The sequence below is a fragment of the Mustelus asterias genome, chromosome 22 (genome assembly GCF_964213995.1).
Source record: "Mustelus asterias chromosome 22, sMusAst1.hap1.1, whole genome shotgun sequence".
NCBI lineage: Eukaryota > Metazoa > Chordata > Chondrichthyes > Carcharhiniformes > Triakidae > Mustelus > Mustelus asterias.
In genome coordinates this window covers 56,516,214-56,536,868 of record NC_135822.1, presented here as the reverse complement: position 1 = coordinate 56,536,868, position 20,655 = coordinate 56,516,214, and the positions used below count along the sequence as shown (strand labels likewise).

General features: G+C 45.4%; 1 protein-coding gene across 2 annotated transcripts in view; it reads right to left on the bottom strand.

The window, feature by feature from the left end:
- Window positions 1-18,962, bottom strand: part of LOC144510059 (cytotoxic granule associated RNA binding protein TIA1-like) — a 47,563-nt gene extending 28,601 nt beyond the window's left edge. The window contains exons 1-5 of one of the 2 annotated variants that reach the window (XM_078239286.1): window positions 18,872-18,962; window positions 16,186-16,281; window positions 12,514-12,603; window positions 11,204-11,258; window positions 6,245-6,332 (exon numbers count right to left, since the gene is read on the bottom strand). In XM_078239286.1, the coding sequence (XP_078095412.1) occupies window positions 6,245-6,332; window positions 11,204-11,258; window positions 12,514-12,603; window positions 16,186-16,281; window positions 18,872-18,883 (341 nt within the window). In that variant the 5' untranslated portion in view covers window positions 18,884-18,962. The remainder of the gene's footprint in view (window positions 1-6,244; window positions 6,333-11,203; window positions 11,259-12,513; window positions 12,604-16,185; window positions 16,282-18,871) is intronic. The other variant, XM_078239285.1, reaches the window with a different exon arrangement.
- Window positions 18,963-20,655: the final 1,693 nt, after the last annotated feature.

Sequence of the window (20,655 nt, the reverse complement as noted above, 5' to 3'; positions counted from 1 at the left end):
CTCATTAATCCAGGGTTGCCTCCCCAACTGTTATATAAGGGTATATAAGTTAAGGGATATACCAGGCCATGAGGGTAAATAATAGTGGCATACAATTCAGCTGTTGCTGATGCTCAGTGGATGAGTACACAATTTTGAGCTGCCAGATCTATTCCGAATCTATCCCATTTAGAATGGTAGCTATGGTACACAACACAACGAAAGATGTCCTCAGTGTGAAGATGGAACTGTACAAAGTTGATAAGGTCAGTAAAAAAAAAAGCACATTACATCCAAATTAATATGGCGACTAAAGTAATAGATGGGCTATTTGGGTTTATAAATAGAGGGAAAAAAATATAAAAGCAAAACGTTATAAATGATTGGTCAGGCCTCAGCTGACGTATCGTGGCCCACATTCTGTGCCCCACACTTCAGAAACGATGGGGAAAGCCTTTGGAAAGATAGAGGAATTTTACCAGGAATGAGGGACTTCAGTTATAAAGAGAAGATGGAAAGGTCAGGACTGTTGGGTTTAAGAGGTGGTGGAATAGGGGTTTATGGTCGCGTTTTGTTGGCAGTAATTAGGGAAACCCTACACCCACTGGAGAATGGGTCAATAACCAGAGATCTGGGATTCAAAATCATTGGAAAACACCAAAAGGGCAGAAGAGAAATTTTTCAATCAGTTCTCGCGATCTGAAACGTTCTACCTAAAAAAGGTAAAAGTGGGTTCCATCAATAATTTTAAAAAGGAAATTGGACAAGTACTCAAGGATAAGGAACTTAACGTGGTTGCTAACGATTACATGGAGGTGTAGCAGTAAGCATGACTGCTCTTTCAAAGAGCCAGCAGACCAGAGGGGCCAAACGGCTTCCTCCTGTGCTGTCAGTTTTAATGAATCTACCAAGTGTCAGTGTGTCTCTCAGGAAATGGCATTCTAACCTGTCACCAACTATATTTAAGGTAAGGTTAAGTTGCTTAAAGTAAAAGAATAATTGCCCAAGAAACATCGAAATTATTGAGCCCTGCTGATACAGTCTATGCAAAATGCTGTTCAAACCTTTTAGAGTATCAATGAAAATGAACTGTATTGTACTTACCTGAACAGAAAACTTGAAAACAAAAAGGTTTAGAAAAATACAGCAAAGTATAGAGTTACATTTAACAAGGAGAATGTTACTTAACGGGGAACAAACAAATCCAAGCAAAATAATTCACTAACATCAATTAGTGTTTCTGTTTTTAAAAAGAAAATCAGACTTTCCATGCAACTCAAATAAACACTCTCGGGTGCGGTGGTGCTTTCCTGACCCAATACCGCCCAGCTTTTATGGGGCAGAACACTTTGAAACAAATGAAGTTTTACCATAGAATCCCTACGACGCAGGAGGCGGCCATTCGACCCATCGAATCTGCACCGACCACAATCCCCGCCCATGTCAAATACTGACCCAAAATGAGCGCAGGAGAACTTCTATCTTCCAAAACGGACTCAGTTCTACTTTCTGGGAAGTAGTTGAGTTGCTAATTCACACACTGCTCACAACAGCTACCTATGATTGTGCGCATTGTACTGTGCACAGAGAACATGACCCCCCCCCCCCACCCACCCTGCCCCCTCTCCGTTGGAACACATCACTGATCATCACTTGATGATTGGGCCACCTTGGCTGGTCACAGGGAAATTGGTAGTCATGATGTGGAGATGCCGGCATTGGACTGGGGTGAACACAGTAAGAAGTCTCACAACACCAGGTTAAAGTCCAACAGGTTTATTTGGTAGCAAATACCATAAGCTTTCGGAGCACTGCTCCTTCGTCAGATGGAGTGGAAATGTGCTCTCAAACAGTGCAAACAGACACAGTTTGAGAGCACATTTCCACTCCATCTGGCGAAGGAGCAGTGCTCCGAAAGCTTATGGTATTTGCTACCAAATAAACCTGTTGGACTTTAACCTGGTGTTGTGAGACTTCTTACAGGGAAATTCAGCAGGGCTAACCAGCAGAATACACTGCCAACACGTACTCCAGGCTTTCCACCGAAGAACTAATACCTTTCGCAGCACTGGGGTGCCGCAAAACGTTTTTTTTTGAACGATAACCGCTGTTGTAGCCTCGCAAAATGCAGCAGCCAATTTTGTTCAAAACATGGTCCACAGACAGCAAGGAATTGAATAAGAAAACCATCTATTTTACTGACGTTGCATCAGGGACAAGTATTATCCAAACCCTGGGAGAACTCCCTTGCAGGAGGCACGGTGGCACTGCCATCACACAGCGCCAGGGACCGGGTTCAATTCCTGGCTTGGGTCAGTGCCTGCGCAGAGTCTGCACGTTCTCCCCGTGTCTGCGTGGGTTTCCTCTGGGTGCTCCGGTTTCCCCACCATGATCTACACGATGTGCTGGTTAGGTGCTAAATTCTCACTCAGTGTAACCCGAACAGGTGCCCAGAGTGTGGCGACTGGGGGATTTTCACAGTAACTTCATTGCAGTGTTAATGTAAGCCTTACTTGTTACACTAACAAACAGACTTTATAAACTTTGCCCCTTTTTTTAAAAAAAATGCCCTGGAATCTTTGATATCCACCTGAGGGGCCAGATGTTATAACATGAATAGTTGGGATTAAAAAGTGAAATGCGATTGTTAATTCTGCACTGCAAGTTGTGTGTGCTAGATCCAGGAGTAATTTACAGTGTGAATCTAGTCCCACTGGGAATGACATGAAGACTACATCAACCCTCTTCATTTGGATCCTGAACATAGAAACATAGAAGATAGGAGCAGGAGGCCATTCGGCCCTTTGAGCTTGCTCTGCTATTCATCACAATCATGGCTGATCATCCAACTCAAAGCCTAATCCTGCCTTTTCCCCATAACCTTTGATCCCATTCACCCCAAGTGCTATATCCAGCCGCCTCTTGAATACATTCGATGTTTTGGCATCAACTACTTCCTGTGGTAATGAATTCCACAGGCTCACCACTCTTTGGGTGAAGAAATGTCTCCTCACCTCCATCCTAAATAGTCTACCCCGAATCCTCAGACTGTGACCCCTGGTTCTGGACTCCCCCCACCATCGGGAACATCCTCCCTGCATCTACCCTGTGCAGTCCTGTTAGAATTTTATAAGTCTCTGTGAGATCCCCCCTTATTCATCTGAACTCCAGTGAAAACAATCCTAACCTGGTCAATCTCTCCTCATACATCAGTCCCGCCTTCCCCGGAATCAGCCTGGTAAACCCAACGGGAAGAATTTCCCTTTGGTGCTACATTCAACTCCAGGTCTCACTTCGAACATGCCAAATTATTCTAACACACCAAACTATGAAGCCTTCTGACTGGAGGAGTAAACTCTCAGGTCACAAGCCCCAAATATATACAACTAAGTGCCGAACAAAAACCCTCTCTCCAATTTGCAGCCGTGCAAACTCCAGTATATTGCGATAGTCGCCTAGTTCCCAAGTTTGTTTTTTCCCCTTATATTAATTCCTGGGACATGGGCGTCGCTGGCTGGGCCAGCATTTATTGCCCATCCCTAGTTGCCCTTGGAGGGAGTTGAGAGTCAACCACATTGCTGTGGCTCTGGAGTCACATGTAGGCCAGACCAGGTAAGGATGGCAGATTTCCTTCCCGAAAGGACATTAGTGACCCAGATGGATTTTTCCGACAATCGACAATGGTTTCACACTCATCTTAATTTCAGATTTTTTAAAAAATGAATTCAAATTGCTGTGACGGGATTCGAACCCGGGTCCCCAGAACATTAGCTGAGTTTCTGGATTAATAGTTTTTAGCGATAATATCACGAGGCGATCACCTACCCTTTTATTAAGGGGGACACAATGATCAAAGAATCTAAGAGCACTGCAATGTTTGATTCCAGTTGCAAAAATATTCGAGCTCACTCAAACTAAAATGGTTCAAATATTACACAGGTTGCAGTTTTGACTTAACAAAGAAAAAATGAAACTGTCTGAGAAATCTACCCAAACTACCTACCAGCTTCTCCATCCCTCCGCACTAAATAGGGCTGTTAGCCAACGGCTTTCCACTGGAATAACCTTACAGAAGTTTAAACAAGGTAAAGGCTTGCAGAATCAAGCAGCTTACAACTATTCGCTGTTAAAGCCCATTTAAAGGAATCTGCAAGCGGTTACTTTTGGACTTAATTAAACACCATTATTGGCGGCTACAGGATACAATGTTTTACTAAAAGGTGAAGGCACTTTGGGACGTCATGGTGGTTAGCACTGCTGCCTCACAGCGGCAGGGACCCGGGTTCGATTCCCGGCTTGGGTCACCGTCTGTGTGGAGTTTGTACATTCTCCCCCGTGTCTGCATGGGTTTTCTGCTCCGGTTTCCTCCCACAGTCCGAAAGACGTGCTGGTTAGGTGCTAAGTTCTCCCTCAGTGTTACCTGAACAGGCGCCGGAATGTGGCGACTGGGGGATTTTCACAGTAACTTCATTGCAGTGTTAATGTCAGCCTTACTTGCGACTAATAAATAAATAATAAACTTTTAAAAGGGAACTATCAACACAAACCTGAAACAAAAATCGAGATTTAAGGCCTTAGAACACAGAAGGATGGTGTGAGCAGCCAGGTTATTGAACCTAGCCCCAACATTGCATAGCTGATGTCTGGATGAAGCAACAATTATTTAAATTGTTCCTACAATTAGCCGAAATGGTGGAAGATTTTAAGGCAGCTGACCCCTCACCATCTTGAGCCACCCTCGTTTTTTCGGTACTCTCTTTACCTGCTGCAAGAGCTGCAGAAAGGTGCTCTCTGAATACGTGCCGCGGCATTTTATTATTCTGAAAACCTTGCAAATTAACTGTAATTTAAGCCACCAGAGAGCTCCAGAAACTTTTACTTTATAAAAAAAAAACCTATTTAATTAAAGGATTGACTGCCTTTCTCAGGAGGAGAGATGCCATATACTTGTTGGAGTTCATAAGATATCGGAGCAGAATTAGGCCATTCGGCCCATCGAGTCCGCTCCGCCATTCGATCATGGCTGATATGCTCCTCATCCCCATTCTCCTGCCTTCTCCCCCATAACCCTTCAACCCATTAAAAATCTGTCTAACTCTTCCTTAAATTTACTCACTGTCCCAGCACCCACCGCACTTTGGGGCAGCGAATTCCACAGATTCACAACCCTTTGGGAGAAGTAGTTTCTCCTCAACTCTGTTTTAAATTTGCTGCCCCTTATCCTAAGGCCTCTCGTCCTAGAATGCCCCACAAGAGGAAGCATCCGCTCCACGTCTACTTTATCCATACCGTTTATCATCTTGTAAACCTCAATTCGATCTCCCCTCATTCTTCTAAATTCCAGAGAGTATCGGCCTCAACTGTCCAATCTCTCTTCATACGACAACCCCCTCATCTCTGGAATCAATCTAGTGAACCTCCTCTGAACTGCCTCCAATGCCACTACATCTTTCCTCAAATAAGGGGACCAAAACTGTGCACAATACTCCAGGTGCGGCCTCACCAATGCCTTGTACAGCTGCAACAATACTTCCTTACCTTTATATTCTATTCCTTTGGCTATAAATGCCAACATTCAATTTGCTTTCTTATCAGCAAAGATGATGTTTGGATAAGCTTAAAAATTGATATTTTAAGCTCTGCATTGCCTCAAATCAACTACTCAATAGCTTGCTGCAAAGTCTTCCCAATGACGAGTATACTTTTGTTTTTAACGTCAGCAACTCTGCAGAGGCAAAAGCAAGTTACCAAGTTGAAGGGAAAGCTCTCAAGAGCTCAAGGAAGCCCTTTCGCTATCTCCATCCCCGCGTCTCAGGATAGAATTTAACAGGAGATGATCTGTTCTTAACTTTTACGCCCTAGACATCTTTGAAACCCGCAGAACAATTTGTTTTTAGTTCGAGAGACTTCGGTTTTCAGCCCCGGAGTTTTATTGAGTCCAGCTGCAAAATGGTGTCTCACAACGGGCAGTTGAACCCAGTTAAAATATTGTGTGGAAATGCTCCGTAAAGCACGCCAACCAAACAAAGTGCTGCAGTCTACCGCGGAGGTGGGTGAAACGAGACTGCGCGCTTGCTTAGGGAATTGCAGCATTTTAAAATGCACTGACATTTAACAGGGAGTTAGAGGGTTCTGAGGATGGGAAGGATGCCACTGCATTCCAATTCACACAGCAACACTGAAATGGTTACGGGTTACTGCTTTAAACATTATTTAACATTCTAATGTCGAACAGCGAAAAGAGCTCTCACTAAGGTATACTTACGATATTCTTCCAAATGGTGCAAAAGCTGCTTTTATATCTTCTGTGGTGATTTCTGGACTCAGGTCGCCCACAAATACGTGGAAATGATCTGTGGAAAATTGGAGAATGCAAATTTCCAAAATTAAAACAAAACACAAAAGCTTACAAGCCCCCCCAAAATGTCACTTGGTAGCACAGAATATGGATACTGCTGAAAAGAGAGGCATGCTGCTGAAGTTTTTCATCTTGCACTCAAAATCAGGACAAATGCAAGAATCCCAAATTTCAAACCATCACAGCAATTTATACCATAGGTTTGAAATTTGGCATTCTTGCGATTTTCCTGATGAGTGCCCAAGCCGAGAGGTTTTGGCAACATGCCTCCCTTCTCGGACGGTACACTGGCACGGTGGTTGGCACTGCTGCCTCACAGCGCCAGGGACCCAGGTTCGATTCCAGCCTCGGGTGACTGTGTGTGTGGAGTTTGCACATTCTCCCACGTCTGCATGGGTTTCCTCCGGGTGTCCAGTTTCCTCCCACTGTCCAAAGACGTGTAGGTTAGGGGGATTGACCATGTTAAATTGCCCCTTAGTGTCCAAAGATGTGTAGGTTAGGTGGATTGGCCATGCTAAATTGCCCCTTAGTATCCAAAGATGTGCAGGTTAGGTGAATCGGCCATGATAAATTGCTTCTTAGTGTCAAAGGTGTGCAAATTAGGTGGAATGGCCATGCTAAATTGCCCCTTAGTATCCAAAGATGTGCGGATTAGGTGGATTGGCCATGCTAAATTGCCCCTTAGTGTCAAAGGTGTGCAAATTAGGTGGGTTACAGGGATAGGGGTGGCGGGAGGGGTGGGCCTGAGTAAGATGCTGTTTCGGTGAGTCGGTGCATTCGGTGGGCCGGAAGGCCTCCGTCTGCACTGTCGGGATTCTATGGTTCTCATCAGTACTCAGGGCTGAAACTGTAAAATCTATCACAGGCCAATAGAGATTGCGGTGCAGAACTTCATGAGAAGTACACATTGACAAAAGCAAGAGCACTTGCGTGCATAAAGGCACAAAGACAACTGGAATGTATATTAAAAGGATCTTCCCTTGAAGGCCTGAGCTTGAAAAACAGGTTTTGCTAATTACCGACAATAGGCCAACAACAGCTACAAATCAATGATGCACGATGAGATCAGTCCATTCCAACACTGTTCCTGCCAAATGCATTTTGTGGAAAGGCAGATTGGAAACATAAGCGACAATGTTAATAAGGTTTCTGTGCCAGATGCTTTGCCATTGGGTCCGATCCGTGTGCTCAGTAGTGACACCTGATAGTTTAATTGTCAGGTTGCTGCATTCGGAACATGCTAAAACTCCTGTTTGTCAAGATTGTCGATGCTGACACACAGCTGGAACGAGGACAGGTCCTTCACACGCTTGAAAATGTTGATCAGAGCAATCAACAAGGATACATTTCAAAGAGGCTGCCTTCCTCGCAAGTGATGGACAGCAATTACAAGTTGCAAATGTACGTAGGCACAAGACTGACATTACAACACGCATGTGGAATGCCTAATAGCAAGAAGTCTCACAACACCAGGTTAAAGTCCAACAGGTTTATTTGGTAGCAAATACCATAAGCTTTCGGAGCACTGCTCCTTCGTCAGATGGAGTGGATATCTGTTCTCAAACAGGGCACAGAGACAGAAATCAAAATACAGAATACTGATTAGAATGCAAATCTCTACAGCCAGCCAGGTCTTAAATGTACAGACAATGTGGGTGGAGGGAGCATTCAACACAGGTTAAAGAGATGTGTATTGTCTCCAGACAGAACAGCAAGTGAGATTCTGCAAGTCCAGGTGGCAAGCTGTGGGGGGTTACTGATAATGTGACATAAATCCAACATCCCGGTTGAGGCCGTCCTCATGTGTGCGGAACTTGGCTATCAGTTTCTGCTCAGCGACTCTGCGCTGTCGTGTGTCGTGAAGGCCGCCTTGGAGAACGCTTACCTGAAGATCCAAGGCTGAATGCCCGTGACTGCTGAAGTGCTCCCCCACAGGAAGAGAACAGTCTTGCCTGGTGATTGTCGAGCGGTGTTCATTCATCCGTTGTCGTAGCGTCTGCATGGTTTCCCCAATGTACCATGCCTCGGGACATCCTTTCTTGCAGCGTATCAGGTCGACAATGTTGGCCGAGTTGCAAGAGTATGTACCGTGTACCTGGTGGATGGTGTTCTCACGTGAGATGATGGCATCTGTGTCGATGATCCGGCATGTCTTGCAGAGGTTGCTGTGGCAGGGTTGTGTGGTGTCGTGGCTACTGTTCTCCTGAAGGCTGGGTGGTTTGCTGCGGACAATGGTCTGTTTGAGGTTGCGTGGTTGTTTGAAGGCAAGAAGTGGTGGTGTGGGGATGGCCTTGGCGAGATGTTCGTCTTCATCAATGACATGTTGAAGGCTCCGGAGGAGATGCCGTAGCTTCTCCGCTCCGGGGAAGTACTGGACGTTTCAAACACCACAGAATGCCTAATAGCACAGGTATTACTACAGCTGGATCTTATGGTTCTCCAAATTCATGACACACGTTTCGCGAAGGAAGTCTCTCCTACTCTAAATGAGCCCAGCTAATTCTAACAAAGTGAGCTTTGTTGATTGAGGGCAATTCTTGACTGGGGCGGCACAGTGGTTAGCACTGCTGCCTCATAGCGCCAGGGACCCAGGTTCGATTCCCAACTTGGGTCACTGTCTGTTTGGAGTTTGCACATTCTCCCCGTGTCTGCGTGGGTTTCCTCCGGGTGCTCCGGTTTCCTCCCACAATCAGAAAAACGTGCTGGTTAAGTGCACTGGCCATGCTAAAATTCTCCGTGTTACCCGAACAGGCGCCAGAGTGTGACGACTAGGGGATTTTCGCAGTAGTGTTTCATTGTAGTGTTAATGTAAGTCCACTTGTGACGAATAAGCAAACTTTAAACCAAAAGAGAAAATGCTGGAAAATCTCAGCAGGTCTGACAGCATCTGTAAGGAGAGAAAAGAGCTGACGTTTCGAGTCCAATTGACTCTTTGACAAAGCTGAAAGGCATAGAAAATGGGGGATATTTATACTGTGATGTGGAGATGCCGGCGTTGGACTGGGGTAAACACAGTAAGAGTTTTAACAACACCAGATTAAAGTCCAACAGGTTTATTTGGTAGCAAATGCCATTATGGCATTTGCTACCAAATAAACCTGTTGGACTTTAATCTGTTGTTATTAAAACAGATATTTATACTGCAGGGTGAGGGAATGAAAGATGAGTCATAGCCACAAAAACAAGGGGAAAGACTAGAGGAATATACTTTAAATAAACTTTAAACTTTATTTTGGGTAAAGCTGTCTTTCCTGTGACCTACTGCACAGTGGAACTGTTGAGAACAATAATGCCATGATTTGTGACAGCATAAGAAGAAGGAAATTCCATCTTTGCGAGTAGCATTGGTTAAATTTCAGATTTTCGTGCCAATGAAATGACCCAAACATGGATAACAACGGTCAGATGACTTGACGTTGACTTTGGAAAACATACCATCTTGAAACTGCAAGTGAAGATCTAGTATTTCTTCCAAATCACCTTCTCTAACATTATACATAACCAGATAAAAGAAGATACACCGTTTCTTGCCAATCACTTTTTGTGTTTTAAATTCTAACTTTTAAAATTAATTCATGTTGGGCATCACTGGTTAGGTCAACATTGTTGCCCATTCCTAGTTGCGCCCTTTAGAAGGTGGTAGTGAGCTGCCTTCCTGAGCTGTTGCAGTCCCTATGGCGCAGAGACACTCAAAGTGCTGTTCCAGGATTTTGACCCAGCGACAGTGAAGGAATGGCTGATATGTTTCCAAGTCAGGGTGGTGAGTGACTTGGAGGTTCAACTTCCAGGTGTGATGTTCTGGCGTATCTACTGCTCTTGTCCTTCTAGATGGTGGTGGCTGTGGGTTTGGAAGGTGCTGCCTCAGGAGCCTTGGTGAGTTGCTGCAGTGCATCTTGTAGATGGTACACACTGCTGCCACTGTGCGTTGGTGGTGGAGGGAGTGAATGTTTGTGGATGGGGTGCTGATCAAGTGGGGCTGCTTTGTCCTGGATGGTGTCGAGTTTCTTAAGTGTTGTTGGAGCCGTACTCATCCAGGCAAGTGGGGAGTATTCCATCACACTCCTGACTTGTGCCTTGTAAATGGTGAACAGGCTTTAAGGAATTAGGAGATGAGTTAATTGCCACAGGATTCCCAGCCTCTGACCTGCTCTTGTAGTATATATATATGGCTGGTCCAGTTTCTCCCGCCAAGATGTTGATAGTGGGGGATGGTAATGCCATTGAATGCTGAGGGAAATGGTCCGATCCTCTCTTGGTGGAGATGGTCATTGCCTGACACTTGTTTGGCTCAAATGTTACTTGCAACTTGTCGGCCCAAGCCTGACTATTGTCCAAGTCTTGCTGCATTTGGGCGTGGACTGCTCCAGTATCCGAGGTATGCCAAATGGTGTTGAATATTGTGCAGTCATCAGCAAACATCCCCACTTCTGACCTCATGTTGGAAGGAAGGTCATTGATGAAGCAGCTGAAAGTGGTTGGACTAGGACACTAACCCTGAAGAACTCCTGCAGCAATGTCCTGGAGCTGCGATAATTGACCTTCAACAATCACAGCCTTTGCGCCAGTCATGCCTCCAACCAGCAGAGCGTTTTGCCCGATTCCCCACTGACCCCAGTTTTGCTAGTGCCCCTCGGTGCCACACTCGGTCAAATGCTGATGTCAAGGGTAGTCACCTTGACCTCAACTTCAATTTAACCCCCCCCCCCCCGGTTTTCTAATGAGAATGACCCTAAAAGCTGCTTAGAAACACAAGTGGACAAACCAGTGAGGCAAAGGCTGCACCCTTCAAACATTTTGCAGCGTGCCTGCCGCACTGGCCAAATAAAAGTTGAGTTTCAAGAGACAAACACTTAGTGCAATACTTACTACTTGTGTCTTTCTTCTGGCTACTTGGAGTTGTGGCCCAATTCACTTTGACTTCCTGAAAATTATTTCAGAGAGATTAGAACAAAATGGACATTTTATTCAATAAAGCATTGCACATCCTCTCACAAAAGTTTAGTCTACCCCTGTCTGCTTAAGTTACCTCCCTGCAAGTGGTTAAATGCTAATGGAGGGCTTCGCTTTCACATTTCACTGAAATGTGGCCACCTACAACTGGTGGATCTTACCCACAATGCCTCTTTTGGAAGCAATATTTGGATAGCAGTTTAAAGTATACAGTAAATGGCAGAACCCTGATAGGCAGAGGGGATCTGGGTGTACAGGTCACTGAAAGTGGCAATGCAGGTGGAGAAGGTAGTCAAGAAGGCATACGGCATGCTTGCCTTCATTGGCCGGGGCTTTTGAGTTTAAAAATTGGCAAGTCATGTTGCAGCTTTATAGAACCTTAGTTAGGCCGCACTTGGAATATAGTGTTCAATTCTGGTCGCCACACTACCAGAAGAATGTGGAGGCTTTGGAGAGGGTACAGAAAAGATTTACCAGGATGTTGCCTGGTATGGAGGGCATTAGCTATGAGGAGAGGTTGGAGAAACTTGGTTTGTTCTCACTGGAACGACGGTGGTTGAGGGGCGACCTGATAGAAGTCTACAAGATTATGAGGGGCATGGACAGAGTGGATAGTCAGAAGCTTTTTCCCCAGGGTGGAAGAGTCAATTACTAGGGGGCATAGATTTAAGGAGCAAGGGGCAAGGTTTAAAGGAGATGTAGGAGGCAAGTTTTCTTTTACACATAGGGGGGAGGGTGCCTGGAACTCGCTGCCAGGGGAGATAGTGGAAGCAGATACGATAGTGACTTTTAAGGGGCATCTTGACAAATACATGAATAGGATGGGGACAGAGGGGTATGATCCCCAGAAGGGCAGGCAGCATGGTCAGTGCAGGCTTGGAGGGCCGAAGGGCCTGTTCCTGTGCTGTAAACTTCTTTGTTCTTTGTGAACAGCTGATGGATTAGATTAATAAGTAAGAAATGAGAAAAATAAACAATTGTATACAGTGACGAAGCTACATTTTGCTTTAAAAACTGGCACTGACATCGGACTGCCAGTCTTTTTTAATCATAATGCAATTAATGACTGAAAGTTGAAGGGAGGCAAGACACATTATCGAGGCTCTTATACACAGAATATACGGGCAGCAGCAATTCTATTATTATGATAGGGTGCGATGAACTACTGGCATACAAAAATTGATTCTGTACATGGCATTTGTCACAATTAGAAAGTTTTTCCTTACTGTTTTGAGGTGTGGGGCTGAATGCAATTGTGAGGCGGAAGAAGCAAGATGTGGGGCAGAGGACATGACAGCTAACTGTGACACCCCAACCTGAAGGCATATAACATCATAGGCCGGGCGTTAATAAGTATTTTCGGGTTTTTGTTTTTACATAGGATGCATTATAAAGTGGCTTGTTCAAAAAAATTTTTACAATTTAAACAGATGTACAATAGTTTAAAAATTCACAGCTAGTTTTGCTCGTTGCTGCAACCGCCAACAAGTCTTAACCTTTCAAATAGGTCCAGTGTGGCAAGTTAAATCTACACTCAAACTAAGGTTTCAATCCCAATTTTTTTCCACAGAACGAAACACTAAAGCACATCTGTTGCTTTGCTGTTGTTAAAATGGGAACACTCCATATTTGTATATGGTTTGCAAGCATAAGAACATAAGAAATAGGAGCAGGAGTAGGCCATCTAACCCCTCGAGCCTGCCCCGCCATTCAATAAGATCATGGCTGATCTGAAGTGGATCAGTTCCACTTACCCGCCTGATCCCTATAACCCCTAATTCCCTTACCAATCAGGAATCCATCTATCCGTGATTTAAACATATTCAACGAGGTAGCCTCCACCACTTCAGTGGGCAGAGAATTCCTGAGATTCACCACCCTCTGAGAGAAGACGTTCCTCCTCAACTCTGTCCTAAACTGACCCCCCCTTTATTTTGAGGCTGTGCCCTCTAGTTCTAGCTTCAGAAAGCAGATTTACTTATGCGTCCCTGTGCAAGACATCCATTCAACACGTACGGGCAGCACGGTGGCACAGTGGGTTAGCACTGCTGCCTCACAGCGCCAGGGACCCCGAGTTCAATTCCGGGCCCTCGGGTCACTGTCTGTGTGGAGTCTGCACATTCTCCCCGTGTCTGCGTGGGTTTCCTCTGGGTGCTCCAGTTTCCTCCCACCATCCGAAAGACGTGCTGGTTAGGTTGATTGGTGATGCTAAATTAACCCCAGTGTCAGGGGATTAGCAGGGTAAATACTTGGGGTTATGGGGATGGGGCCTGGGTGGGATTGTGGTCGGTGCAGGCTCGATGGGCCGAATGGCCTCCTTCTGCACTGTAGGGATTCTATGATTCGAGTATTGGAATTTTACTACCACTACCAACAGCCTACACTCGGCACAGCTATCGAGAATTGAGTCTCAGCACTGCGGAACAACAGCTGAAAGCTTTGCACGAACTTAGCTTTGTCCTTCTGATACACAAAGCCCCTGGTGCATTTTCACGCTCTTTGCCCGCCCGCCCCTCCCCAGATTTTCAGCATTCACATTTTTATCTTTCCACCGCCTCAAAGCTCAAGCAAGATTCTTGCCACACCTTTTGACAATCTGAGCCGAGAGGCTTTAAGCAAAATGGCTCACATTCAGGCTATTGAACAGGTTGGCAGAGTTGACAGCAACAGCACAAACAAAATGAGGACCAGTCTTGGGTGCGATGTTGATGAACAATCCTGGACCCAATTCTATTCACAACAGTAAAAACGACGGCAGGCAAAATTCAAGGCGTGTTATGAACATGTGAACTCGGAAAAGCAGCAGATCATGCGCCCCCTCAGGCCTGCTCTGCCATTTGCCAAGATCATGGTCAATTGGACTGTGGCCTCAACTCTACTCCCCTGCCTATCTCCCATAACCTTTGACTCCCTGGTTAATCAAGCACCTATCAAACTCAGCCTTTTAAAACATGCCAGCACGGCGGCACAGTGGTTAGCGTTGCTGCCTCACAGCGCCAGGGACCCGGGTTCAATCCCGGCCTCAATCACCATCAGTGTGGAGTCTGCACGTTCTCCCCGTGTCCGTGTGGGTTTCCTCCGGGATGCTCCGGTTTCCTCACGCAAAGATGTGCGGGTTAGGTGGATTGGCCGTGCTAAATTGACCCTAGTGTCAGGGGGATTAGCAGGGTAAATGTCTGGGGTTATGGGAATACGCCCTGGGTGGGGCAGACTCGATGGGCCAAATGGTTTCCTTCTGCACTGTAAGGATTTTATGATACTGCCTCCACTGCTGTTTTGGGGGAGAGAATTCTGCAACGGCACGGTAGCACAGTGGTTAGCACTGCTGCTTCACAGCTCCAGGGACCTGGGTTCGATTCCCGGCTTGGGTCACTGTCTGTGTGGAGTTTGCACATTCTCCTCGTGTCTGCGTGGGTTTCCTCCGGGTGCCTCCCACAGTCCCAAGATGTGCGAGTTAGGTTGATTGGCCATGCTAAAATTGCCCCGTAGTGTCCTGAGATGCGTAGGTTAGAGGGATTAGTGGGTAAATCTGTAGGGATAAGGGGGTAGGGCCTGGGTGGGATTGTGGTCGGTGCAGACTTGACGGGCCGAATGGCCTCTTTCTGTACTGTAGGGTTTCTATGATTCTATGAACAATCCCCAACGGGAAAATGAGTCTCTTCATCTCCATCTTAGGAATATTACGCCTGAAACTGCCCAGAAGCTCACGGCCTTCAATGGCAGTGGTTATTGAGTGACAATCCCAATTGTGGAGTAATGGTTCGGACTTAAATCTCTGATACCGCCACCAAAACCAAGCTGCCTTTGGTTCCAGGAATAACTTCAGTTTTAATTTCAGAATTTACTCTTCCTTTCCCCAGCCTTCGGAAGGCCGTCAGTTTAAACAAATGGAAAATGTGAGATCAAGAAATATGTCCCAAGACGTGCAGGTTAGGTTGACTGGCCATGGTAAATTGACCCTAGTGTCAGGGGGATTAGCAGGGTAAATGTGCGGGGTTACGGGAATAGGACCTGGGTGGGATTGTGGCCAGTGCAGACTCGATGGGCCGAATGGCCTCCCTCTGTACTGCTGGGATTCTATTCTATGATTCTTCCATATCTGCACTCGTCTTCCAGGAATTTCCCTGTTCAATGTACATTCCTAAAATAATGTGAGAGCTGTTACTTCTCTCACACAGAATGTTAAAGTTGTGCTCCAATGGCACATTTCTTTCATTGTTGAATTCCCAAGACCCGTTTTAATCCTGGCTATAATTAGCCCTGATGTATTTTGAATTTCAATCCCAATTTGCATCCTCAAAACGTGCCTATTTTTCCATCGATGGATCGTTGGCCCAGAGTGGTTCTGGAGCAACCTTTCCCTCATGAAGAGATTGCCTTACAGAGGACTGAGGTGATATGGGAATTGGTGGTCTCAAATTGATCGCTTATATGAAGAAACCTGACACCAAAGGTTGGACTCTGACATTTATTGTTAACTAACACAAGGGGTAGCATGGTGGTTAGCAATGCTGCCTCACAGCGCCAGGGACCTGGGTTCGATTCCCGGCTTGGGTCACTGTCTGTGTGGAGTCTGCACATTCTCCCCCGTGTCTGCGTGGGTTTCCTCCGGGTGCTCCGGTTTCCTCCCACAGTCTGAAAGACGGGCTGGTTAGGGTGCATTGACCCGAACAGGCGCCGGAGTGTGGCGACTACGGGAATTTCACAGTAACTTCATTGCAGTGTTAATGTAAGCCTTACTTGTGACTAACAAATAAACTTTTAAAATTAAGTTACTTGTGACTGAAGTGCTAAAGTAGTGAGTATTTTTTTAAGACAGCAGAGCATACAAGAGGGCAAAGTCATACCAACGCAATCACACTCATTCCAACTCACCGTTACACTAGATGATAGCTTACCTTACCCATAATTTTCCGTCCATTCATAGCTGCTAATGCAGCTGCTGCATGTCGGTGCTCGTAGAACTCCACAAAGCAATAGGGATCGTTGCCAGTCTGTTAGAACAGGAAAACAAAACCAGGTTGATTCTTTCAATAGGGGCTTTGCTTGGGGGGAGGGATTGGACTGCGAACCAAAACAGACGGGTAAGGAAAATTCAACAAATCTCAAAAAGAGCTGCGATTTCAGAAGTTACGAGGAAATCATAAACTGAACGGGAGCGCCCATACCTGGGCGGCACGGTGACACAGTGGTGGGGCGGCACGGTGGCAAGCACTGCTGCCTCACAGCGCCAAGGACCCGGGTTCGATTCCCGGCTCGGGTCACTGTCTGTGTGGAGTTTGCACGTTCTCCCCCGTGTCTGTGTGGGTTTCCTCCGGGTGCTCCGGTTTCCTCCCACAGTCCAAAGATATGCAGGTTAGGTGGATTGGCTGTGCTAAACTGCACCTTCGTGTCAGGGGGACTAGCTGGGGTAAATGCATGGGATTGCGGGGATAGGGCCTGGGTGGGATCGTGGTCAGTGCAGACTCGATGGGCCGAATGGCCTCCTTCTGCACTGTAGGATTCTATGAACAATCAAGTCTAGAACGCCAGCAGTGAATTAAATCATCTCTCCTCTGTTTCCCTTCGGAATGTGCTGACATTTTTCAGGGTAAAACTGCAAACATAGCCGTTAGTCCTCTGCAAACCTGGGCACCAAGTGTTTGCATGCTTTGACCATGAGGCTCAAGAATAGTTCCTAACCTGACACCCTCAATTCCACAACACCAGGTTAAAGTCCAACAGGTTTATTTGGCAGCACGAGCTTTTGAAGCGTTGCCCCTTCATCAGGTGAGTGAAGAGTTCGGTTCACAAACAGGGCATTATATAGACACAAACTCAATTACAAGATAATGGTTGGAATGCGAGTCTTAACAGGTAATCAAGTCTTTACAGGTGCTGACAATGTGAGTGGAGAGAGAGTTAAGCACAGGTTAAAGAGATGTGTATTGTCTCCAGCCAGGACAGTTAGTGAGATTTTGCAAGCCCAGGCAAGTCGTGGGGATTACGGATAGTGTGACATGAACCCAAGATCCCGTCCTCATGTGTGCGGAACTTGGCTATCAGATTCTGCTCGTGTGGCAGCACGGTGGCACAGTGGTTAGCACTGCTGCCTCACAAGCACCAGGGACCTGGATTCATTTCGGCTTCGGGTGACTGTGCAGAGTTTGCACATTCTCCCCGTGTCTGCGTGGGTTTCCTCCGGGTGCTCTGGCTTCCTCCCACAGTCTGAAAAATGTGGTTAGGTGCATTGGCTGTGCTAAAATTCTCACCTAGTGTACCCGAACAGGTGCCGGAGTGTGGCGACTAGGGGATTTTCACAGTAACTGCATTGCAGTGTTAATATAAGCCTACTTTGTGACACTAATAAATAAACTTTTTTAAAAACTTAAAATAAAATAGCTTCTGTCTGTGTGGAGTTTGCACATTCTCCCCGTGTCTGCGTGGGCTTCCTCCGGGTGCTCCGGTTTCCTCCCACAGTTTCAAAGCTGTGCGGGTTAGGTTGATTGGCCGTGCTAAATTGACCCGTAGTTTTGGGGGGGGGGGATTAGCAGGGTAAATGTGTGGGGTTACGGGGATAGGGTGGGATTGTTGTCGGTGCAGGCTCAATGCAAGCCGAATGGTCTCCTGTATGGATTCTACGTTTCCCTGGTTAAGATCAGCTTGGGACAACACGTACTAGGAATTAAATCTCAGATTATCCCCAACTCTGGAGACACAGAAATGTGCTCAGGACAGAAATTATGCAACATGATGTAGGATGTGAAGGAAAGATATCACAAATGGAAAGCATGAGTGAACAATTGCTCTCAATCTCAGCCGAGCAAATTAGTACATTAGGCAGATAAACTAAATCCTTGTATTCGAAGTATCAAATTGCGATGCATTGTGAATGCATTGCACAAATGAGGTCTCACCACAGTCATTAATTCTTGTTGTAAACCGTGACTTATTGCAGCAACATTGTCTTAAAAAGCTTTGACGTTTTAAAACGTGCTTTGTATGCTAGCTCAGCCTCCCTGTCTTGGCAACTAAAGATTTAATTCTATTTTTAAGTGGAGAGAGAGCAGCAAACCAGCCTCCCAAACATTGGCTCTGTCTACACTTCCCGCTGCCTCGGCAAAGCAGCCAGCATAATTAATGACCCCCACGCACCCCGGACATTCTCTCTTCCACCTTCTTCCGTTGGGAAAAAGATACAAAAGTCTGAGGTCACATACCAACCGACTCAAGAACAGCTTCTTCCCTGCTGCCGTCAGACTTTTGAATGGACCTACCTTGCATTAAGTTGACCTTTCTCTGCACCCTAGCTGTGACTGTAACACTACATTCTGCACTCTCTCCTTTCCTTCTCTATCAACAGTATGCTTTGTCTGTATAGCGCGCAAGAAACAATACTTTTCACTGTATGCTAACACGTGACAAAAATAAATCAAATCAGTTTCAGTTTTGCATTGCAATAGATCACAATCCAAATTTCTGGGACCTTTTAAATAAAAGTTGAAAATGACTTAAACAGATCATTTCCCATCAGTAATATTTGGATTAAATGCATCCTTTCAATGAATATGACAAATGCCTTTTTAAAAAAAAAAGCAACTGTACCTCAACAATCATTTTACAGCTTTTGCACGGTCCAATCTGACTGAAGAGTTGAAGAATGAGGGCTTCCGTCACATCTCTGGAGAGATTTCCCACATAGCTATCGAAACAAGAATACAAAGTAATTAACCACACGGTAATGAATTATCTAAACACATACAATCACAGACACACATACACACAGATAAATACACAAACACACATGCAGACACACAAATATTTACACAGATAAATACACAAACACGTGCAGACACAAATATTTACAGATAAATACACAAACACGTGCAGACAAAGATATTTACACAGACACACAGATACACACAAACATACACATTCAGACAGATATTTACACAGATATGCACATAATTACACCAACACGCATTCAGACAGATATTTACACACACAGATAAATACACAATACATGTGCAGAGACACATATTTACACAGACGCACACAGAGACACACAGATATACACAGAAATAAGTACACAAACAGATGTGTGTTCAGACAGAGATATTTACACAGACTCTCACAAACACAGATAAATACACAAACACACACGTGCAGACAGAGATATTTACACAGATACACACACACAGGCAGATACAGATATACACACAGACACAAATACACAAACACACGTGCACACACAGGCACAGAGAGACACACACAGATATACACACACAGACAGCTATCAAATACTTCATCTGCAAATATTTCCTATTGCATCCCCTTAAACAACTTTCCCAAGCCAAACACTAAGTTGGGTGAACTCACCCCTAGCTAAGTTTCTGAATGACACCCGCCCCTTCTACACCAGTACATTCCCAAACAACACGTCACAAAACTTTTTTTTCCCTATTTCAAAAATATTACTTTTGACCTTTACAAATCACTTTTCATTGGAAACAAATTTATTTGGCTCAGAGTCCTTGAAAGCAAACAATGTATTTACAAGGCAGGGAAAAGCCAAGTGTTTACGGAGACTTAGCTTTGCTTAAATATGGATTCAACGAGGCGGCCAGCAGCTATTTCTGACACAGTTCAAACACGCTGATTTGGAAATCACCAGCAACCTCTTAACATTTGGTCAGACCAACTTGATGAAGTATGGATGTCATGTCTAGTGCTGCGGATAATTGGAAAACACACCAAAATGCCCCCCAAAAAAGTTACAGGAAGATTGGGTAAACTATAGTTTAGGAGCTGAAAGAGTAATATAATATTAAATTGCAGAAATCAACTTGGGTAATAAGTAGACTTTCAAATTATTACACATAACTAACGATAAAAGAAAGCCAATCATTCAGCCCAACACTCTCAGATTAATATTTACCCTCCACACAAGCCAATAGTTCTAACATTCTATTCATCTTCTTCCCAGATCCCTTGAACACTCTTCCCCCCTCGCCCGCTCCCCCCCCCCTCCGCCCCTCTCTGCATTGGACCATCCAAATTAAATCTGGAATATTGACACAGTTCCTGCTGAACCACTAATCCAGGAAGTGATCATAATGGAGGCACAGTGGGTTAGCACTGCTGCCGCACAGAGCCAGGGACCCGGGTTCGATTCCCGGCTTGGGTCACTGTCTGTGCTCCGGTTTCCTCCCACAGTCCGAAAGATGTGCTGGTTTGGTGCTAAATTCTCCCTCAGTGTTACCCGAACAGGCCCCGGGGGTGTGGCGACTGGGGGATTTTCACAGTAACTTCATTGCGGTGTTGACGTAAGCCGACTTGCTACACTAGTAAATAAACTTTAGACAGGCAGCCCATGTGGCGAGCGAACG